This window comes from Anabrus simplex, chromosome 2 (genome assembly GCF_040414725.1).
Source record: "Anabrus simplex isolate iqAnaSimp1 chromosome 2, ASM4041472v1, whole genome shotgun sequence".
NCBI classification, from domain to species: Eukaryota; Metazoa; Arthropoda; class Insecta; order Orthoptera; family Tettigoniidae; genus Anabrus; species Anabrus simplex.
Window position 1 is genome coordinate 724719938 of NC_090266.1, and position 25186 is coordinate 724745123.

The 25186-nt window shown below is 40.2% G+C and overlaps 1 protein-coding gene across 1 annotated transcript in view; it reads left to right on the forward strand.

Annotated features, from left to right (window-relative positions):
• LOC136864404 (SERPINE1 mRNA-binding protein 1) overlaps positions 1 to 25186 on the forward strand; it is a 277245-nt gene that overhangs the window by 80269 nt on the left and 171790 nt on the right. The window contains exon 2 of the mRNA XM_067141348.2: positions 11676 to 11820. Coding sequence (XP_066997449.2) covers positions 11676 to 11820 — 145 coding nt within the window. The remainder of the gene's footprint in view (positions 1 to 11675; positions 11821 to 25186) is intronic.

Here is a 25186-nt window from a genome sequence, read left to right on the forward strand (position 1 = left end):
CTTCACACAGTTTGGACACTATAGTCGGGAACAAAACTATTTTTAAAAGGTTGAAGACGGGACCTCGAATGCTCTGTCTCGATTGCAGTGCATTGCTTATGCGATGGCAGTGAAGATGTCTCTTGGAATGACACGCCGGTAGCAGGGATGTTATCGACACAAGACAATCAAAATGAAACCCATGATCAGTTTTACGGTGTGGTAGGCCTACTGCTCAACTGACAAATGACTGGCCATTGAGTTATTTTATATCAATATTGCATAATACTGTATAATACGATACCCATGTCCCTTTTCTATATGGGGTAGAGTATGAAGCGAGACACATTTTCGTAGAGTTTTTGTGACCATATGCCCTTGGGGTAGAGTATGAAGCGAGACACATTTTTGTAGAGTTTTTGTGACCGTATGCCCTTCTTGACGTTGATCTTATCAGAGGAATTAATGAGATGAAAGGAATGACGTGATAACTAACATGGATTATATTTACTTTACATGTAGGCCTGAAAGTAGTGTTCACCATTTGACTTTTTACATTTAGGAATACTACCTTCCAATGAAAATAGCCAGAATAACTCAAATACACTCGTAAGTTTGTTAGAGAACAGTGTAGAATATACAATTTAAAGCTCTTTATAGCCTAGAAATTGTGTTCACTGCACAGAATTTGAGGTTATTGCATATTGATCCCTCTTTACATATTTTTGGCTGTAAAAGTGGGGAAAAGAGGTGTTTAATAGGCAAGTAAATATGGTAGTTGAATTTTTAATGACAGAGCTCGACAGCTGCAGTCGCTTAAGTGTGGCCAGTATCCGTAAATCGGGAGATAGTGGGTTCGAGCCCCATTGTCGGCAGCCCTGAAGGTGGTTTTCCTTGGTTTCCTATTTTCACACCAGGAAAATGCCGGGGCTGTACCTTAATTAGGGCCATGGTTGCTTCCTTGAAATTCCTAGGCCTTTCCTATTCCATCGTCGCCACATATCTGTGTCGGTGCGACATAAAGCAAATAGCAAAAAATATATATATTCAACGCATTAAGACATTGGTTTTTACTCTTTAAAGATAACATATTACGACTGTGACACTCCCTCTATCATTGCAGTTGCCGAGAACAATTTGGAAGGGAGGGGTTTGGGAGTTGAAGTGATTGAGGACGGATTATATGAAAATTGCTCTTGGTCATTGTGTAGTTCATCCACCGTCCAGAGTTCTAGGTCATCTCATTTTAAGTTTTCCACATAGTTAACCCAGTTTTCAACTGTTGTTTGGTCATAACTGTTCATTATAGTTTCCATATCTTTGGACATAAATTGTGTTGTAGACACACAGAAGACTTCAGTTGAACCCATGTGATTACTATGAGATTTACTTTGCAATAGTATGGAAATTTCCTGTTCTTATTGCTCCTTCAACCTTATCTTTTTCTTTCATTTTCCCTTTAAATCATTACTAGTTTAAATATTAAGTTTTACACTGTAGCCTGAATTAGATTTGCAGAGTTTATTAAGGCAAAAAATCTCCAAATCTAGCACACTTAGATGGTTTGAACTGGACTATTCTTTTGTATTGGTCTGCCTTGTCAGTACCTGCTTGTATTAGCTCTCGTTAATTATTTACATAATAATATGCAGTACATGTTTTGGGAACGCAGCCATTCCCTTCTGGAGAATCCAGCTACACACACGCTCGGTGTCGGTAGTGACATGAGACCGACAAGGTCGTACCACTTGAGAAGACAGCCTTTTAGCAAATGATGCACACTCATTATCTTCTTTGACGGTCTCACTGCGCTGCGCAACTGTGTTGCACTTTTAAAAGGATTAGCGAGTTTTATGTCAACCAAACAGGGTTTTTAGATGAGGATTTTTCTACCTCAACATGTCTTTAATATTTCGGTCCTGATTTTTATTTTAATTCCACGCACTTCATCAGTGTTTTTGTTTGCAAGATGTAATATTTGAGCATCCTCCGAATTTCATCAGTGACTTGTCAATAGCTAAATCCTGCTGTGGCACATAAACACATTGAAATTGGTTATTCAGGAATTCCACACCACTTCTTACTTTTCTTAGGTTTCCACTTATGTCTGCAGTTTCCTTATCACAAAAACGCCGATATTATGAAATAATGCAGTTTGCACGCTTCTTACTTAACTGATTGGCAGAGTTTTAAACAATAATCCTTCGACCACTTCATTTCCACTGAAGGCTCTTTTACTTCAGCCACAATAATGCATAGTTGAAGGTAAGCCTTCATTTTATCATTAGTTATGGCAATCCGTTTATCGTCATAAAGTGTTTACAGCCCAGATTAGATACACACTGGTTTTCGTATGCATTTCTTTAGTTATCATTCAGAATTTGTCAGTCACAACACACAAGAAAACGTCTAATGCAGGTGGTCTATTGCCCAGAGTATGGGAAACTACTGGGGATAGAGATTTTACAGTAATAAATACCTGTTGGCCCACCAGCCCCTTGTGATCCAGTTTTATGCATCCCTTCACATTTACTACAATTCTGAAAGACATCAGTCCCTCTCCCTAAACCGGAGTAGTATAATGAGATGTGTGTTTACGGGCTAGAAGACAGCAGGAATTGTGAGCGCCACCAGTAATTCATTGTGGGTACCTTAAATGGATCCTAAAACTAGTACATATATGCAGAACACGTACAGTACTTTAAAACAGGCAAGGGATGCACAGACCGGGAGCATGTTACTGTATAGGCTGGGAAGTGGGCTCCGTAGGTAAAGTGTCGCAGTAGCTCACATGGCAAGCGGGCGGGGAGGTATGTGATAGTGGACAGTGCTCGAGGTAGGAGGTTCCAATCCCACGTAAGAATATTTCTTAACCACTTGCATGTGATGTGAGGTTGCATACTTGATAGCTTCCAAGGACTGATTTGTTTATTTGACCCTGTAAATGACCGTATGTATCATTGCATTGGGTATGGTTGCTGGATACATGTTCCAAGTTTTGTAGACCACAGGTAGGGCCAAGTATGCCCCATTGGAACGATATCATGCAATGGCAGGTAAGTATGTAGCCGTGCGAACTTCCCTCCTTCAAAGCAATTCACAATACAAAGCTTAGTCACTGCCTCGAGATGTATTCCAGGGACAAGTACTGTATGTGGATATGTTACTTATCTATGGACAAGCTAGACAGAATGCATAACAGGCATAACACCTGTACCAAGAATGCTATCTTGATAGACGACAACCGACTGGCGTGACATTTTAAAGTGTGGAAAGACGCCTGCGGGTTACTGCATTCCTGGGAAGGACACGGCCTGTTCGAGATCATCCTGTGACTTTGGCTGACAATGAAGAGGTCATGTTTGATGCTATCCGGCATAACCTCATACTAGCACACGGGCCATTGCACAGGAAATGAACATCAGCCGAGCGTCTGTTATGCGGATATTGCATACACACCAGTTTCACCCGTACCATCTGCACTTGCACCAGGAGCTTCATGGTCATGATTTCGATGCCCGGGTGGTGTTCTGTCAATGGATCCCATAGCATATGGACACTGATCCTGCTTTTCTAGCGATTCTCGTATTTACGGATGAAGGATTCCACAACAATGGAACTGTTAATCGCCATAATATGCGTTACTGAAGTGTGGATAATCCCCATTGGGTGCGACAGACAGCTTTTCAGATACAGTGGGGCGTGAATGTATGGTGTGGAATGATGTGAACACCTCATCGGTCCCAATTTATGACGAGTGAACGCTATCTGCGGTTTCTCCAAGATAAACTACCACTGTTTTTGGAACATGTGCCACTCCTTGACCGCTGCAGGATGTGGTTTCAACATGACGGAGCTCAATCGCACGCGGCGGTGTTTCTCCGGAATAATCTCCATGGGGCATATACTGATAGATAGGGAGGCCCTGTCCCATGGCCCGCCAGATCGCCCAATCTTATGCCCCTTGATTTTTTTCTGTGGGGCCATGTATAACTAGTGTATGCACAGTAGCTGGCCAGTCCTCGTCACCTTAGACAGTTCATCACCGAGGCATGCTGATCAGTTTCACCAGAGATGTTGCAACAGGCCAGGTGGTCCTTACGTCGTGTGCAGCTTTGTATCGACCACGAAGGTCGTCTGTTCGAGCAGGTGCTGCATTGAACTATGTGGATAACTGAAATCCTGTCACATGTTTCCTAGCCTTTATCAACGCAGCTCCATACCAATGGCCCGTTTCAGGGCCAAATAAATCAGTATTTGAAAAATTTCAGTATTAAGTATGAAACCTCGCCACATTCCAGGCAACTGGCTTAAAAATTATATGTACTTGCATTGAAGTTGAACCTTCTAACCCGCATGCACTCTCAACTATCGCACATCCTACCGCATGCTAGCCATGTGAGCTACTGCGGCACTTGACCTACGGTGCCCACTTCCCAGCTTATACTGGCCACAGACCATCATCTCTACATCCTAGTCCAACCCAGCACTATACGCATTGCAACGATACATACGGACTTTTACAGGGTCAAATAAACAAATCAGCCCTTGGAGACTACCAAGTATGCAATGTTACCACATCCCAGGCAAGTGGCTGTTAAAAAAAAAAAAAAATAATAATAATAATAATGTGGGTTTTGAACCTCCTAGTTTGAGCACTGGCCACTATCACGTATCTCTCCGCCCAATTGCCATGTGAGCTCCTGCGACACTTAACCTACGGCGCTCACTTCCCAGCCTATGCTGTACCGTGGTCCCGGTCTGTCTCTCCACCTCCTGTTTTGAATTAGGTGTTCTACGTATCTACTAGTTTTATGGGTTCATTCAAGGTACCCATAATGAATTACTGGTGGAGCTCAAGATTCCTGCAGTCTTCTAGCCTGTAAACACACATCTCGTTGTATCCCGCTTTAGGGAGAGGAACTGATGTCTTTCAGAATTGTAGTAAATGTGAAGGGATGCATAAAACTCGATCGCAAGGGGCTGGTGGACCACCTCGTGTGAAGGTAAAGGCAGATTTAAAAAAAGGATGCACCGTTGGCATGTAAAGTACGTAAATACATGTATCCAGTCCATTATCTTCCCTCTCCCACTCGCTATCAGACGACTGTGCTCCAGCATTAATGTTAGGTCGCTTTGATGTGGGTGACTGTGTGATATCTAATTCTTTATCCGAATTGGTATCGCTTTCTGACGAAGATTCATTCTTGTCACAGTCCATAAATTCATCACCTTCTGATTCACAAGACACTGCAGTATCACCCCCTTTGCCCAAATAAGTTACAATATTCACCTCACTCCAATGTTTACATCTGTGCGCAGCTGTTTGGCAAGGAACTATGGTAGCAGAAGACATTCCACCTAGTTGAAGGATTTAGGTAACATGAAAATCGGTATCGTTATTGCCTCTTACCAAGGAAGGAAGATTATAAAACCACATAATACTATCATAAATCTGTGTCATGCTAAAATATCAACACCAACTTGAGGCTAAGATCAACACGTCTCCAATACTTAGTCTAGTCTACAGTTTCAGCAACTCACCACGTCTGAGACTGTTAATGTCCACGGCATAGTTTTGGAGTAGCTTGCACTATACAATGAGGTCGAATTGCAACACCAATCCATTCCACTGCAAGCTTCACTGCTTTTAAAGTTAAAAATTTCATTGTTCCGTATTGAAGGATATCACAATTAAAATTGAAATAATTGATAAGGAGATTCCACCTATTCAATACCAAAGAATAAGAAATGTAGTGAATTACATTCTCATTTAATAATAATTAGAAATGGTACCGGTTTTGACCCTAGTCCAGGTCATCATCAGCCGATTAAGAAATGGAAAACAATGCATAGGATCAGTAGAAGTCAGTCCGAACCCTTGATAATGCCTCGCGCAGTCCTCGATCAAACGTCAGGACCGTCGCATGCTCCTGGACCACAGCCTACAAGCCCGGAAAACACTGACATAATTTGTAACACCAGCATATGGCCTCTTAAAGCGTTGTGCCAGTCTTTTGAACTGACACCTATAGGCGACTTACACGTCTGTGACGGTGGTGCCTAGTCAAATGAAGATGGCACAAACACCTCGTCTGTGAGCCTGTGGAATTAACCAATGATGGTTTAAAATCCTCGACCCCAGGAATCAAACCCTGGGCCCCTTAAAGCAAAGGCCAGCATGCTAATCTGCCACAGAGGTAGACTACCAATGTCTCGTCTGAATTTATTATTGGTTTCCCCAAATTCCCATCAGTTTTGCTTTTAACAGATGTTCTTAGAACACCCTCTTTTTATTCCTTTCTTCCTAACACCCTGCAGCTCTAGAAGCTTCCTTCATTGCATTACTCACCTTCATAATTTTAGGGAAATTTTGGAAATAATCCAGCACTACCTTTTCTTCCTTGCACTCTGCTGATACTGTGTATTTTTAGTGTTTCACTTTCTACATTGGTTTTTTGGTGTGGGTTACTGTAGTCATGTCCTAGTTCGTGAACCATGGAGAAAGGCCGAGTGGCCTAGTAAGTGGTCCTCTTGAGAGTCTGAACACCAGTTACTATGGAATATTAGCTGACATCTTCAACATATTCAGAGTCATGGCCCTCCTTGTGCTCAGGCACTTAGGGCTATACAATCCACTGGTGGTCCCTAACCTAAGAGACATTCTCACAGGCACTTTGTCCAAGTAGGGTAGCATCCTGCCTCACAGAATTTTTACTGACAAGGGGACTATCCATACAGTCATGGAGATAGACAATGAAATTTCGCAGAGAAGATAAGACCATACAATAGCAATAAACAAAATTTTGCTGCTATTTTGAAATGGAAGGTGTCAAAATCTTGATACTACGCCCGTGTGAAAACACAGCTACTGGGCAGCCCTTCCATTTTTCTTGCTCGCTCGGCACACAGCAGAGTGGAGTGGCAGTTGTGCTGGAGAGAAACAGAACGAGAACAAACTTGCAGGCTACCACGCGTTAAGCTCACTTTATTGTTAGGGAAAGATTGTAAAACATTAACGAGTTGCGTTAATCTCATGATAATAACATACACAATTTTGGTAACATGCAAAAGAATATGGACTGTCAGGCCACATTGTTGTTCAGTTTTCCTTACTTGTTTGAAGGGAATAGTCACAGGCACTTCAAACTCAGGCACCAAGCAAGTGGCTGTGTGGTTGGATCACGTAGCTATGAGCTTGCACTTGGGAGGTAGTGTGTTCAACCCCCATTGTCAGCGGTCCTGAAGATGGTTTTCCGTGGTTTATCATTTTCACACCAGGTGACTGCTGGGACTGTACCTTAAGGCTACAGTCACTTCCCACTCTTAATGCTTTCTTATCCTATCACCATAATACCTATCTGTGTCAGTGTGACGTAAAGCGAATTGTAAACAAAACAAAAATCGAACTCTGGAGGTCTCTCCCTTATCTAATGGTTTCAAACTACAAATATTTAATTATGTCCTTGAACCATGGGGAAGAAAATTGAAAAATGAATTTGTTTTCAGTATGCTGTTTCTCTGATAAATATCAAAGAAAGTCTTCACAAGCCTGCACAATGTCTGTTAAACAGTGATACAAAGCATTCCATTGCTGGAAGAAAAACTTATCCAAGGGCTGTATTTTCCCTGTAGTGCTGAGAAGGAATATGGAGAATTTCTATGTTGTTGCATGGAGGAATGTCTTCAATTAGCACTATAAGTAGCCCAGGAATCTAACAGTAGCAAACATTTCCCTTCTGTGAATGGGAAGGAGGATTCTTTAAACCAATATTTTATTTTTCCTCCCTTTTCCCTCATTTTGTGATTGTTACAATTATATTTCTGGCATGAAACCTTTCCTTGGAAACTCTGGAAGTTACAATAGTCTCCTCTAGTACAATGAATAATTTGGGGAAAAGAGTACTGACCATACTAATTGTATGCATAAGTGAGCAACTGGTTCTAAATGTTTCTTACCAATAAACGATAGTCCTTTTCACTTTCATATTGCGCACAAAACCCCTCTGATCTGTATATTATATTGAAGAAAGGGGTGTACGCTAAAAATCGCACTGTAGCTGCTTTCACAAGTTTCTATGCGACTTCATCTTTTTAGTCTTCTTCCTGCAGATACACATGGGATACAAATTCTGTGATTTTTCTACTTTTTATTCTGTACTTTTTCTTCAAATGATGCTACCAACTAGTATGAAAATGAAAACCTACAACCTGCTTTTCAGTCATACAAACTAGTATATGCATTGAAATTAGTTTTCCCCGTTGAAATCTCTCTTGACATTTCCGAGACCCACAGTCGCGGGTCTTTCACATATATTCAGTTTCAGCCTTCTTGCTTCTGCAAAGTGAGAGAATACAATACCTGACAAAAGAATGTAAGCACCCAGGAGGAGTGGTTGAAAATGAACAAAACTACCATATGCCTTTATTGAACTGATTACAATATGGGTTGAAAGAAACAAGGCCGTTAGTAGTAGTTACAGGTGCAATGTTATTGCCAGGTCAGTGTACGATGTCAAACAGTTTTTGGATCTTCCCCTGATGAACATTCGTCCACAGTTGTTGCAGCTGTCCCAGATTCCGTAGGTTGATACTGAGACGAGGTCCCCTTCCAATGTCATCTCACTTGTTCAATGATGGAGAGGTCCGTGGAACTTGCTGGCCATGGGAGGACCTCAGCATTCTCAAGGCAATCCATAGACACACGTGCTGTGTGTGGACGTGTATTATTTTGTTGAGCGACTGTCCCAAAGTTGCTGTGCCATGAAGGACTTGCAGACTCAGAATGTCTGTGTCGTATTGCTGTGCTGTCAGTCTGCCGAAGAATAATTAGAGATGACTTGAACGCATATCCTAAGGCTCCCCACACAGTGATGCCAGGGATTACGCCTGTGTCTCTTTCCTCAATATGGACATGATCTGCCCTCGATGCCGCCAAACCCGCACACGATGTTCATCGGAAGTTATGGAGAAGCTGGACTAGTCGCTGAATATGATGCGACACCAGTCGTCCTCTGCCCATGCCTCCTGGGCAAGGCACCACTCCAAATGCAGGCATTGGTGTTCTGGAGTCAATGGCAACCGACGCATGGTGCGGTAGGAGCTCAATCCAGCAGATGCGAGTCATCGAGACACTGCGGGAACTCGGATGTTGTAGAGTCTCCAGTACATGTTCACGGATGGCGGGTACAGAAGTTATAGGATCCCACAAGGCTTTGCGCACCACACGATGGTCCTCCCTCGGGGTGTTGTTTCTAGGTCGACCCAAACCTGCACAGCATGATTGGGTGCCCTCATGTACCCGTGGTGTCCAGTATTGGACCACTGTGACATCTGAATGGACATGCCTGGCAATTAAACGATACGTCCAACCAGCATCGTGCAGTCCCACAATGCGGCATCTGTCGGTTGGTGGATAGGCTAACGTGTCGGCAATGCATCGTGGGTGCTTCGTACTGTACTTAGTCCTCTCTGCACATCTTAACTGTCTGACTCAGCAGTTGACTGGTAACAACTTAACAACAGGGCAGTGGCATCACGAATGCACTGTCATGATCATTCTACACATTACAGATCCTTGTAAATCTAATCATGTACTCGCACATCAATGGTATGCATGTATACTGAAATGGGATGATATTGGACCACTCCTTTTGGGTGCTTAATGTTTTCTGTCAGGCATTTTATATTCAAATAGTCCTTAATATTTTCCATGTGCTTATGCTCTTACCTAGTTTTTTTTTTTAAATTCTTAGCACAGAAATTGTTTATTTATTCAAAACTTGTCTTGGGGTAAAAAATGGCTTATTTAACCATAACAGGTTTCTCATATTATCAACATTTTGGTTTTGATAACAAAAATTTCAACTGGATGAGAGTACTTTGTTGGTGTGACAAGTGTTAGAGACATTTGTAAAAAAAAAAAAAAAAATTCGCCCCTTTTAACAGTCTGAGGGTTAAAATGTCCTCGTTCGAAGTGTACTATTTACCTAAGTTTTATTCAATATTTGAGTATTTGGCAGTAGCATGAAAGATAAAGGCAAGACTTAATGAACAATGCATATGTAAGGATTGAAATGTGTGTGCTTTTTGCTGTTGCTGATTTTAACCCAACACATTGATATGTGCATTAATTTCCTAGATCTACAGTTGTATGAACTTTTCCAGGCTTATCAAATATGCATCTCACCAGAATTTGTTTCTGTTGGCCATGCTATGTTTCTCTATCAACTCTGTAGGTGATTTTGCAGGAGACTCTTCGAGATTGTTGCATGTTGTCAAGAGTGAATGATTATACTGGAAGAACAAAGAAACGTCAAATCCTATTTCTGTTGGACATGACAATCTCTGTGGTCTTCGCCATGTGCAAGAAGTAAACTGTAGGAATTCTTTATATTTTGTAAAGAATTGGGCCAGTTTCCTTAAGAGTGTCGTATGACTATTCAAACAATGATGGTTTGGCCTTGGAAAATACTTGACTATTGCTCTTTAGGTAAAATGATAGTCCCATTTGTCAGCTGATGGTTGACTATGAGTTTCCAAGTAGGAATTGATATTGTGCGCTTTATTTTTACGATTTAATCTTATTTGATTATATCCCATGTTGGCCCTCTACCCTCTGTTTTTTTTTTTTTTAGTCTCTCTTATACATCTTTCTTCTATTCATGTGTCCTTATACGTTTTTCTTTTGCTGTTGATTATATTTTACTACTCCTCCTATCAATCCACGTCACCCCCCATCTTCGATTAGTCTGATGACATTGTCTCATCTGCTACTCGCTGATGTGTAAACTGTAAATATTTGACAGAGCTAAGATGGTAACATCAATTCCTACTCAAAATTAACGCGCTCACAGTGAGCCATCTGATGAATGTGAGAATAATCTGTCAATAGAACAACCGTTGTCTGTTTCCTAAGTTCAAATTGCATTCTTAGAACAGTCAAGATTAGATGACTTTCTCTTCTGAGGATGCAGAGCAAAGTCTTCATGAAACATGAAGTACTCCCATAGTTTACTTCTTTCAAGTGGCAAAAACCCAAACAGTTACCGTGACTGTTAATACGGGCTGTGAAAACATGAATTTTAACGCATTTCTGTTGCTAAGTGTTAAAAATTGCAGGTGAACTGAATGAACAGTTCTAATATAGAACAGTTAGTACGTTAAATATAGTAATGTATTTTTAGTATAAATGATACAGAAAGGTTGCAGTCATTTTCCATCAAAAATTCATGAGACTGCATGTGAATACAGAAATAACTACAAATGGATACAGAAATAATCTCTTCTTTGATATAATGTTAGTGGGGCTTTTGACTTGATCTTGGAAGAACACCGTTAGCTCCTTGGTGTGAGAGAACAAACGTTATGATTTGTAACGACACCGAGTGACTTCTACCACTTACCCTTTACCTGTGGGGTAGCAGGTGCAAACTGTGTTGCACATTCAGGTGTGGCCCTGTTTTACGGCCAGATGGCCTTCCTGATGCCAACCCTATGTGGAGGGAATGACGCTGAGTGATTAATGGCTGAAATTTACATTTATGATGTGTTATTTATTACAGACTATTGGAAACGAACATACAATATTGTGGTTTCCCGTGGTACATAAGGTCTTGTTTTACTATAAGTGTGAATTTGGAATACTGTATATCACTTTACCTTTCATATGTAATACATTGCACGTTTCTTTACAGAAAACAACAAGACAAAGGTAGTTCCTCGATCTACGGCTGATCGCAGCGACAGAAATGTGAAATTTGCTGGTGAATCCCGAGAGGAAAGGAACAACCGCAGGAATAGGGAGGAAAGGCCATATCCAGGAACAGGCGAAACAAATAGGTATTTTGATTGCTATTTCTAATGTAAAGTCCTTAACCATATTATTATATGCACTTGAATTTGTTTCTGGGGTCTGGCTTTGTAAACTGGCTCACCAATTATTGTTTGATGGTTTGAATAGTGTAAAACAGCTGTTATTGAATGAAATGAGCTCATTTGTTGTGCAGAATCATTCTTGTGGGAGCTGATTATATATTGTTGAAAAAGTACAAGTACCAGTTGCAGTCTTGAGAAAAGCAGGAGCTGACATGTTTGAAGTGCGAGTGCATTATTAACCTCTTCTCGGGGGGGAATGTATGTAATTTAATTTTGTCTCCTGGATGTGTTAAAATTGTACAATAGGGCTGTAAAGTCATATTTACTTTTTTTAGAAATCTCTTAATACCACCCTGAAACTACCCTTATTTTAATGGTAACATTTGTGTAAGGAGTGCATAGGTGGACCAATAGAGGAAGCTGTTACAGAAAATAGAGTTTCTTTTGTGAATATTTTATTTCACATTTAATTACAATGTTGCAAAACAGTGCTTGTGACTCATTCCATACAGTGTGTAATAACTCCACGCATTCGGGGCAAATTGATAACACTTTTTTTGCATTCATATTGTGTGCGCCTTCTACAGTTTTTATTTCTACAATAATGTGCACTTCTGTGATCCTTTCTTACTGGATACTGGGCCATTCCATCTATTCTCACTTCTTGAGCACAATGCATGCGAGTTCTTTTCTTCATTACAGCTGGAGATATTGGCGATAATGATGGCCTTCCTCTTCTTTCCTGCCAAACACATTTTCACTACTGTATTGGCTATGGAAGCTTTGAATTTTACTAAGAATTTTTCACTACAGTTTCTTCTGATCAATGCCCATTCATTTCAATAAAGTGCAATTTCTAAAAGTATAAACTGTGAGGTTATGTTATATCTTAATGAGTGCTATATTTGCGCATTAGGCACATGTGATGCAATTTATATATTATGATTATCACAATATTATTTTTAGGTTGTCTTTTAGTGCATAAAAAAATGATCAGTGTTCTAAATTATAACGAAATTGCTTACCAATATATCATATTCTTACACCAGGATGAAGCATTCATCTCCAATAACATAACAGCTGTGAAGTAAATGATGCCTCATTGTTAAGAAATTTTGTTGCTGTCTACACAACAAATCTTGAAGGCCATATCTGTGTACTGTGAGCCATGGAGGAACAATTATAAGCACATTTATAAATACACTGAAGTTAATGGCATCAAATATGCTAATGCTCCTGAAGAAGTTAACATCTAGCATTGTTGGTTTCCTGGTGAAAAGTACCACAATACGAAAAACAATGGGTAAAATAAATGATTTGGCGCTTCGAAAGATTGTGGCGGTAAGAGCACTGATTGGCACCAATATGTATTCAAATACGGAGATTCGTCGAAGATTGGGTATACCTGAATCATCCGGAAGGAGTATATAGGAGAAAATAGATTTTTCTAAGGAATTAGTCCCTCAGAGGGAGAACAGTTGTGGCAGGAGACAATATATTATTTCCACCATGGTCCAACCTCACCTTTAAGATGATTTGCCCACGAGAACTGGTTTGCCTTCACAAAAGGAATTGAAATGAAACTGGAATGCAGTGGCGTATTGCGTTTGAAGGTTCAAACTTACACCGATGAACTTGAAGTACCAGCCTGATTTGTTGTGCAGACGTGAAACATCCCACGTAGTCGAGGGAACAATGTGGCAAGTGTTCAGGTGGCGGCTCCTCTCTAAAGGAGAACCAGTTGTGTTCATGTAAGACAGAGGTCCATGCCACTCCTCACGATCAGTAAAAACCTTTTTGCAGCAAGAAAATGTCCCTTACCCTGGCCAGGAAATTTGCCGGACTTGAACCCGATAGAAAATGTTAGGAGCTTGTTAAAACCTCAAAGTGGCAAAGGAAACAATTGCCACAAAAATTAGTCTTATTCAAAATATTGAGTGTGGTATAATCACCCCTCAGATGCAGGACACTGTACAAGGGTGTATTAACATTATGCTATGCCGAATAGCAGCATTGATAATGGCTAAAGTCGACTTGACGAAGTATTGAGATGTTTGGCTTAGTTGTGCTTCTTAAACGTTTTTAAAAGCAGTAGAAATGAATATTGAAACTGTATGGTTTATCAGTTGTTAAGAATCTGTAATGTTTGAAGAATCTAAATCCCATAATTTAGACAGATTAAAATAATCTTAGTAGCTATTTATACCTACTAAACTCATTATGTCAAAAATTCAAGGTGTGTATAATATGGCTAGGAACTGTACAGTGCCAGGAAATTTGCCGGACTTAAGAACCTGATAGAAAATGTTAGGTGCTTGTGAAAACCTCAAAGTGCTTACCAATACATCGTATTCTCACACCAGGATGAAGCCTTCATCTCCAATAACATAACAGCTGTGAAGTAAATGCTGCTTCATGGATAAGAAATGTTGTTGCTGCTACACAGCAAATCTTGAAGGCCACATCTGTGTACTGTGAGCCTTGGAGGAACAGTTATAAGCAGTTGATAAAATAACTACAGTATTTAAGAGTTCTGGCTACCCCTTACTGATTTTAATGTATGTCTTCCCTGGGTTAAAACTAATAAATAAGAACTAAGTACCTTATATAAACATGTTGGGCTGAGTGGCTCAGATTGTTGAGGCACTGACCTTCTGACCCCAGCTCAACTGATTCAACCCTTGCATAGTCCGGTGGTATTTGAAGGTGCTCATGTATTAGATTTACTGGCACGTAAAATAACTCCTGCAGGAATAAATTCCGGCACCTCCGAAAAACCATAAAGTAGTTAGTGGGACGTAAAGAAAATATTATCTAAATGTGGTCATTAGCGACCTAGTCCTTGCCTTCAGGTTGTCCACTGGCCAGTGATCACTCGAGCATCCTTAGCTGGAGTTTACGTGTGATAAAGAGTGGAGCCAACAGTATGTTGGTACTTATCCAGGTGCACAAGTGGCTGCGTGGATTGGATCACGTAGTTTAGAGTTTGCATTCTGTAGATAGCGGGCTGAAACTCCATTATCAGCAGCCCTGAACATGGTTTTCTACATTTTCTCATTTTCACACCAGGCAAATGTACCTTAATTAAAGCCACAGTTGCTTCTTCACTACTCCTAACCCTTTCCTATCTGATGGTTGCCATAAGACCTATCTGAGTTGGTGCGATGTAACACATATTGTAAAAATAAAAAATAAAATAAACAACTTGTCCAGGTGCTGATCTTGCCCAGTGCTGCTCACCTGTGGATATCTGGTGTTTGAATATGGCTATGCTCTTAGCCAGTCCTGCTCATGCAGGGTTACTTTTATCCTGCGGACAATATACGAGAGAGAGACCTTGAAGGTCTGTCAGTCTCGATCGTGGAAATTAAGGTGTGAACAAATGAATCAACACAAGGGCCTTGCCAAATCTGTCTGCAGAGAGCCTTTGGGAAGATTAGTACCTTTTTGTGCAAGCAGGAGGCTGCGTATAATGCATAGTATGAGGGCAGATTGTGATCGAAAAGGTACAATGGAGAATGCTTCTACAAAACTTAATGAACTGTTTGTAATGATAAACACATGGTCTGCAGGTACGTGCCAAACAGCTGAAAGAGGAAAAATCATAACATCAACACAACATGCCACACAGGGATTCTGGTAGTATATTTAGAAACTCCTTAGTTTCTACTACAGAGTGATGTCGACTGGAGCTGCCATCTGTCAGATATGTGCAAACTATTCCGACTTACATAGACAGCTGCAATATGGAGAGCGATTGCGCTCTCCGGCACTCTAAGAGTTTCTATTAGTTTCATAGAAAACAGGAATACTCTCGTGATGGATCGTCGTATTGTAGACACGTGGAACACGTATTGCCGGCATTGTGCAGCCGCAAGAAAATGAGGCGTAAGCGTAGGCATGAAGACGAAGGTAGTCTAAATATGCGTACTCTACAAGAAAGGCATTCGGTGGCCCGCAACAAGGATGAATTAAAGAAGTCAACATGAAATCGTGAGGTACGTGCGCAAGGTGGGAATGGCTATAGCACGAGATGCGATAGGAATGCAGGCTAACAAATAGGAATTCCCTGAACTTTCGAAGACAGTATCAGATACATGTAATGAAAATGGTTAGGGAAGTAGGTGGCATTTGCATGATACTTGTGTGTGTTTAGTTTCTCAAATTAAATTTGAAATTTGTTATAAATAAAATATCGATTTCACAAAGAACATTTGAAGCCTGTTTTTTTTTTTAATGGAAAAGTGGGGGGTCGTCTTGGATTCAGAGAAATACGGTATTTGGGGCCTACACCTTGTATGGATTTAGCCCAGTTTTAGAGCTGGATGTCTTTTGTGGTGTCTACCCTATGTGGAGGGATGTTTTTACTGTTGTGTGTTTGTATGGTGGGCTCTAGTATGATGTTTTATGTAACTGAAAGTGTTATTTGAGATGAACACATTTATCCAGCCCCGAGCTCTATGAATTTAACCTCACATGATCAAGATCCTCAAGCCGACCACAATCAAACCTGGAGCCTTCTGAGCACTTGGCTAGTGTGATGACCATTCAGCCAACAAGCCAGGTTGCATTTTTACTGAATGAATAACTGGAATTTACTTTTCTTTTGCAGATCCTGCCATTCCCTTCCAAGAAATTGTAAATCATAGTTCACATGCTTAGACCCCATGTCTGTGTTCATTGTGGCACGAAATTCGTAAAATATATATCCTTCGGATATGAAAGTATAGGAAAATAAAACCATACCTGTTAATATTGAATGCAGTATAAATTAAACAGAAATATCTTTTTTTTTTTAACTTTTGAAGTTATGTCTTTGTGATACTCTAATCAAAGTTTAGCTGGAAATGGTGTGATAAGTCTTTGTTGTCACAATTGAACATAACTGCTGCTTTGCTGAGTGTGTTAACCTGTTAAGTGGGGAGGTCTTAAACAAGGAATTCCTGCATAGTGGGGAATCATTTTCAGTAAATTTTTTCTTTAAAAAAGAAATAGAATTGGCAACCTACACACGCTTAAATATTATATTATGTTAAAATTAGCATAAAATTATACGTTGTGGTGTAAATTGCGTTATTATTTACAATTAAAACGATTTTTCAATTCATCCAGTGTTACATGTAATAAATATCATTTTTGGTCCGTATTGATGATATTAGATTGAAATAATAACATTAAGTTATTTATTAGACCACCTAATCAATACAAAATCGTCTTGGATGATTGGATGATTTGGTGCAAAAATTGCGTATGTGTCATTTCATATTTACTCCGAATCGGAGTATTATTTGTGTTGCTTATATTAATTCAACATTGAAATGCTTAACGCACAAATAAAAAATTATCATATACTCCAAATAATACAGACACATTCACTCAAATATCACATTTTCCTGAAATAAAATAGAAAAATGTACTCGCCACGTAGGCCTATAACTTGCCATTGAAGAGGGCAGCGAGTAATCGGTGTTCATTCATCGCAATTTTGTCACCACATTACACAAAATTACACTACTCTGTTCAACACTTATTTACACTAATTATTTACATTCTATAGCTATAACAATGACTGGAGAAAAAAATTGATAAAGAACTATTTCACGATGGTCACTGATAATTGCCGGCACACAGATTGTACAGCGGTCACCTTGTGTAGACTTCGATCTTCTCAGATTCCCCGAGTATGGAACCTGGCATATTTGCAATGCTTATACTTCAACTGTATGGTATAGCCTGAAGCAAGGAGAGGGGCACAGTGACATTGCATACTACACAACAATACTGAGTGTCTGGCCGCTGGCCTTTTGCCATGCAAACAATGCCTCTCTTACTTGCGTGCAGTCTTGATTTTGAGGCTGGATTGAAATCTGGAAAATGCCTTCCCGAGAATCGAGTTGACAAGTCAACGGGTGCGGGTCTCACTGATCGAATTGGCAAGGCTGCGTTAGGGGTAGCGTTTGCATACTTCTGAAATAGTTTCTGCACAATTCGAATACGAAACTCCAGCCGAGTGTATTTACCGCAGTGTTTCTTATATATCACAAAAGCATTGAACACTCTTATATCCAGGAGGTGTCTCAAGATCTTGTGGTAATATTTCTTCATTCTTTTTCCCGCCATACTGTCTGGCACGATACATTGGTCCGATAGGTCCACCCCTCCCATTGAGTCATTGTACTCAATACATTCGACCGGCTTCTTTGGTTTCTCCTTTCTTGTTTAGAACAGTGCGAATTTCCGCGTCATGAATACTAACTCAGCATGCAGACGTCTCTCTTGTCTTTCCACTTCAAGGCCATGAGTTTGTTTTTATAGGCAAAAGCCACCTCCCCTTTTTTGAACTTTTTCCCCATGATGTCCTCAGGAAGATTTTTTTCTGTTCGATTTAACAGTGCTGACAGCGTCTGTCTGAAACTCATTGAGCTGATTGAAGAGTTCCGGGCTACTGTAATAATTGTCTAGAGCTATGAGATATCCCTTATTTAGAAGAGGTTCGGCTAGAGCAAACGCTACTTTCGAGGGCTTGGTATACTGAGAAATATTTACCCCACAAACCTCATTTACTAGCTCAGTTTCCTTGCCTGTGTACCACAGGATATTCCACACATATCCTGTTTTAGCCTCACATAATTTAAGATTCCATCCCGAAACGAGCTTTCTTCTTCGGAATGTACATTTTCCACCCCGAGCGACCTTTCCAAAGCAGTAAACTTTCGTCAATTGATAGACGATCATCTGGTAAATAGGAAATTTTAAGTTTTGATACAAGAATGTCTAGAACTGGCTTCACTTTGTAGAGTTTTGGGGTTACTTGCCGATCGTAAGACTCATTATCTGAGAAATGTAAAAATTTCAGTCGAAGGAAAAAAAGGTTTTTCGGACGTGGTCTCATAAAGCACGGGGTAGCAAACAATCTATTACGTGAAAAATGAGATAGCTTCGGCTTTTGAATTATACCCTGAAGAAGAAAGATCCCAAATAAGTTTTATTTCTTCCTTGTTAGTAGGAACCCAATCCCTCTCCCTGCTTCTCCTTTTCATTTTAGCTGTTCCTATTACTAGCTTGTATTGACTGCTGAGCGTACAGATTAGTTTGCACTGCAGTAATTTCGCACAGTTCTTTGTCAATGAAATACTCAAATATTTTGTCCGGTTCTTTTTTATTTAGAAGTTCGCCCTGAATTCCATTTTGGTATGTAGCTGGGTATCGGGCTCTCCTACATCCCCTTACATCCCAGTCACTAGGCGGAGTAGGAGGCGAATCTCTCTCACTTTCTGACTCTCTACTCTCATCGGAGCTCGACACCTGTCCACAGTATCTAGGCAACAGGCCTACTCCGACGGAAGCACTCGTGCTTGGAGCATCTAATGGCGGGATAGTTCCACCATTACTATCTAAACTAGAATCATTGCAACTATCTTCCTCGCTGAGCTCGAGAATATCCCGTATATCATCACTTGGAAGATCTACAATTCTTTTTGACATGTTGACTAAAAATAGGAAACTTTACATGTAGAACTAAAACAATCACAAGATAAATTTATATACCAACAAAACAACTTATGAGAGCTGAAAGCATTCACACCGAGACACGAAATACTACGCTCCTCGCGGCACACTGACTGAGCTTCTCGCAGAGCGCCACATAGGTTGTTCTTGCGCTACGCGGCTATGTACCAAATAAGGGAATTCCTAGAAGAGAACTGCTTAGATACACGAAGGTGAAAAAAATTGTCAGATGGCAGCACCTCTCGGAACATACGGAGAAAGTTTCAAACCTACTGCTTGTTTTGTAACGGGGATAAAAAATAAAAACTTTCTGCGCTTCACATGACGCACGCCCACCAGCAGGCTCGCTCCGGCTACGTCACCTGAAGCGAGCCCCACTCTACGGGTTAAGTGTCGCTTTAATGTTATGTATGCTCGGCGCATAAACTGCCTGCATTTTGGTCAAGCCAGCCTGGTTGCACCGGGTTGATCTCGGCAAGCATTGAACTGTGTAACTCTGTTCTTGACCAATGATTAACGTAAAAGTATTCATGGAAGAGAGTTAAAAATGAAGTCGTTTACCATCAAAGGATTCTCGTTTAGTGATGAGGGCCCATCAGCATTGCTTCGGAGACACTATCCATAGGCTTACTGTAATATCCTGTTGCAGGAAGTATGCAGTCCCAGTAATAAGTCTTTTGTTAAATTCCTTTAGTTAGGTTATTGTTTTCCCAAATGTATTGTACTTCTTGTGAGCTTGCCTTGAATGTACAGATTCTCTCATGAGTAGTTCGTCTCCTCGCTGCAGAGTTCGCATTTTGAATTGTTCTGTAGAATTCCCATTTTACGTGCTTCACAGATGCATCCGGTAATGAGTGCTACTATAAATCGTAACTGAGTTCTATTGCACTTGACTATTTTACATTGTCCTTTATAATTTCCCATGTTTGATACCCTTTTATTAATTTCTGCCTCTTACAATGTTTGTCCCTGGAACAGCTCCTGATAATTTCCCTAATGGGAAACTTGGTATTTCAAAAGCTGGTCCTGGTCCTAGTAAGCACAATGCTAATTCTTGTCTTACAAGTTTGTCATGTTTTCATTTCTCCCAATGCCTTTATGCAAGTGTGTAAACCATCCTTTGCAAATTGCGGAGCCCTTTCGTGCGCAGTTTTTGTCGTGCACCCCATAACTTAAACAATAGCTAGACTTTCTACTCTTCACTAGTGTCAATTTTGAACAACAGGAAAACAACGCTGCATCTCTCTCGTTATTTCCGTGACACTCAATTTACATTTCGATAATTGATACAGATCTTATTCCCCTTGCTATTTCCATTGTAAATATCGATTAAAGTCAGCAAGCAGCAATAGATTGGCTACTTTCCTTCATCGATCGGAACGGTCGAAAGATTTATGCATCATAGTTGGAGTATATCTGACGATTTTGCCGACATGTTGTTTTTGCCAGTAAAATAGCACATTTTCGCAGAATTCGCACCAAAATCGCATCTTCATACTAATTTTGCATTTTGGGTCACAATTCAGTTTGTCGCACTTCTATTTATGCGTAAAAATGATTTTCTTCCACAATAGAACTCCCGTAGGCTTGGATTTAGTAAAAGATTAAAAAATTTGCATTTATTGCAAATGCGAATTTTTTTTTTCAGGTCCCTATTTATTATCATTATTACTTGTGAGCTGTGGCTATGAAGTTGTTTGTCTATTATTATTATTATTATTATTATTATTATTATTATTATTATTATTATTATTATTATTATTATTATTATTATTATTATTGTTGTTGTTGTTGTTGTTGTTGTTGTTGTTATCATTCTTGTTTCTGAATTTGGCCACCTATGGACCTCATTGAACCTAAGACTTTCTCTTCTTGTTCTCCTCCACTCCTCCCAGAACCTCTTCATCCTTTCACTTCTAATCTTCCTTTCATTCTCAGATATGACCAGTGTGGGTCTACATTTTGTGGGTTTCTCCTGGAATATTTCGATGCTGTTCACTCGGCTTCTAAATTCTTTTCTGTTGTGAATGATATCCATTGTAAGTCCACTTTCTATTGCATCTCTTTTTACCTCTTCGACCCACTTTGTCAAAGCTTTCAGTCCAGTGATGTACTTCAGTATTTTCTTAGCCGTTTCTCATCCATTCTTTCTAGATGGCCATAGAATTTTAGCATTCGTTCTCGCATGGTGACTGCAATTTTTTCAGTATATTTGTAGAGAGCATCACTTTTTCTATTCCTCCACTCCCCATCAGCATTTTCCTGTGGTTGTAAAATATTCCCTAAGGGTCTCCTCTTTTAGTTCTTCAAGCTTGCCCTTTTTATTCAATGTCAGGCTCTCTGATGTGTAGAGACCCTCTGGCTTTACCACTGTGCTGTAGTGTCTTCAGTTTCGCCGTGTAAGATTTTGTTTTTGTTGTATCTGTTCTGGGTAAACCTGTAAGCTAATTCTAGAATTCTAATTCTTGCCCTAATCACCTCTTTATCCAAACCATTAGGTTCTATCCATTCCCCTAGATATTAAAATGTCTCGGTTCTTCTTACAGTCACATGCTTAACTTCTAAGTGTCTCCCCCTTGATGTCAGTATTACATGTATTGTCTTCTCATATGAGACTTTGAGACCAGTTTTCTCAGCGATCTCATGTAGAGTATTTAGCGTAATTTGGGCATTTTCTCTGTTGTGAGCCGAGAGGGCAAGATCTGAGAAAGCCAAACACTTAATTTCAAAGTTCTGTCCTTTCTTCCCTAAACGTGTTCCCGTTATTCCTTTTACTTCCTAAGCTATTTCCCAGGTTCTAATGATTCTTTCTAGAACAATGTTAAAGAGAATTGGTGATGGGCAGTCCCCTTGACTGACTGCTGTTTTATTTCAAATGGTTCAGAAATTTCACCAAATAATTTGACCTTTGAGAAAGTTTCTGTCAGGGTTTGTTTTATTAACATTTGTGTTTTCCTGTCAATTCTGAAGTCCTCTCAAACTATGGAGTCTGCCTGTCAATTGAATTATACGTTGTCTTAAAATCAACAAATATTATCACGGTGTTCTGGCTTCTCAAAGCCCTTATTCTGAGAATGCTCTTCAGGTTAAATTATTATCTTCGTAGTTATGTACGGACTTTATTTGGTATAAATCGCAGTCGTGTCATTTATTTGTGTGTTGTATGACCTGGTGTAACAGAACATGCAAGGTCTTGTCACGATACTTGTGCTGTATGTATTTTAACACGACTTTGTTTAATGTAAGAACATGTAATTAAGTCTATAATTTACTGTTATCTTTAAATATGTATAAATCAGATGTAATGTTGTGCAATACAGGGTAATAGTCACTAGAGTTTTACAGATTGTTCTATCCATTTGTACACGGGTTATTTTTGGGACTTGAAGATACGAGAAAACATGTCTTACTTCTCTAGAAGCCTGGCCAGGTAAGGTATATAAAGGACAGTCTTGGGAGTTGAGTTGAGTTGAGAGTTGGAATCATTGGTCGGGTTAAGTGTGTGAACTCATATTGTGATTTTGTTGTGTTGGTAGTTGGTTGACATGCTAATGTCCCAGTCGTCTTTGAATCATTTCAAGATGGTGGTTCATTAATGTGTGTATGTGTTTATAATTTGTAAATAAAACAGGGTACACAATTCACAGTATCTCGTTTGTGTGTGCGGGAGTGACCGGGGGGGGGGGCTGTGTATAGGAAATAAGAATAATTTTCAAGAGTGTAAGTGGAAATCATAAAAAAAAGAAAGGAAAGTGATACTGGAAAATGTCTTTAAAACAACTTCAAGATGAACTCTCAAAAGTAAATCTTCTGACTAACAGCAGTAAGATAACATTGAAGACACGGCTACAAGACCGCCTCATTAAAAAACTGTGAAGATCCCGAAAGGTCTTCGATCGCGGTGGATGAACGACCCGACTAGTTATCGGAAGATGATGTAAATATGACCGCAATGTGTTCCAACATAATGAGCCTGATACAGACACTAAATTCCACCCTAACAGAACAGATTTCACAAGTTAATTCTGCCTTAACAAAAGATTTCCAAACATTTCAAAAGTAAATGACCAAATTTCAGACGTTAATTCCGCCTTAACAGAACGTATTTCCAAACTATATTGGAAGGCAGATCACAAGATTTCTCAAGCTAGTACAGTTTTAAGCAGACAAATATCTCGAGTGTACACGCAGGTTTACAAACTAGAACAGTGCCTAGAATTTAAAATTTCAACCATAGATGTTAACATTTCGCAGATCAATTCCGAAATTAGCGACATCACCAGTCAACGCATCAGATATCGGACATTGGGTGAAAACTGGGGCGGGTTGAGCGTATCGGTAGTAGGGTAAGCCAGCTGGAAGGGGATATCTTAAACCTCATGGAGAACATGGAAACAGTTTTCCGGCATCAAACTACAGGTTGATAGGGTATTTTATACCGCAAACGGAAACTTGGGAAGCTGTATCTCTACCATTAAGGAAAATTTTGGGAGCTGTATATCTGCCATTGAAGCAGTGTTACAAAACCAGATTTCGACCATCAAGGGATATGTTCAGAATATGAGACAGACCAGCCTTCGCGTGGTAGAGGATACATTAAATCGAACAGGACCTTCAAGGTAGGAGACTTAGTATTACTCTGTGTTAATGCCCTAAGACGAGGGCGTAGCAGATCAAAGTTATCCCCTCCGTATCAAGGTCCTTACAGAATTAGAGGTAGATGGTGTGAACTGCACACTTCAGTTAAACGGGTAAAGCAAACCAGTGTCCATAAGAATAGATTAAAATTATATATTAACTAGGAAATCGTAGATGGGAATAACTGGCTCTAATTTTGGTCGTGGTAAGAATACGCTCCCCTTACCCAAACGGCAATATGAATTTTTGATGGCTGCTGTTAGGGTTAGTGTAAATACCTGGTCAGGCCATGTGCTAAATTAGGGATACCGATGTTGAAAGTTCAACTAGAAATTTTTAGAGCCAGGATTATTGGTACCGGACGTCAAACATTGCACGATCCTCGGTACCCGTCAGAAAGACCACAGTGGCGAGGCTGTGAATCTAGGTGTCAACTCTCGCGGGGTCTTGAGCTGAGCACACGGCTCACTCGCGTACTAAAAGTGGAAGGCCTAAAACTAATTCTGAGTTAATAGGGATATTGCTAATGCACAGCTTAATGTCCTATTGAATAAACATTTTACCTAATGAAGTCTCATCTAACTTGCCAGAATGAAGGGTTAGAAGTTGTGAATAAATACCGTCACAGATGGGTGTTGAAGTTACACAGAGCTCGGTTGCTGCAGTCGCTTAAGGGTGGCCAGTATCCAGTACTCGGGAGATAGTAAGTTCGAACCCCTCTGTCGGCAGCCCTGAAGATGGTTTTCCGTGGTTTCCCATTTTCACACCAGGCAAATGCTGGGGCTGTACCTTAATTAAGGCCACGGCCGCTTCCTTCCCACTCCTAGGCCTTTTCCTGTCCCATCGTCACAATAAGACCTATCTGCGTCGGTGCGACATGAAGCTACTAGCAATAAAATAATAAAAGAAGTTGGACAATACGGTAAATTACGCAGTAATTTCCTTACTAAGGAAGGGAACGGTGGAGTCCTGATGATAAAGTATGGGGAAAAACCCTGTGTGATGTCCGGGGATTGCACGAGCAACACGACACACTCAGTAAAGTAAAGAGGTGGAAGAACAAGAATACACGCCGACTAGCACCACGGTCCACCCAACCGGTCGTAGCAGGCGACCTATGGATTCCCTATATAAGGGACCAGACACGGAGACAGGCAACCGTGCCTCATGCAGTACTAAGTGC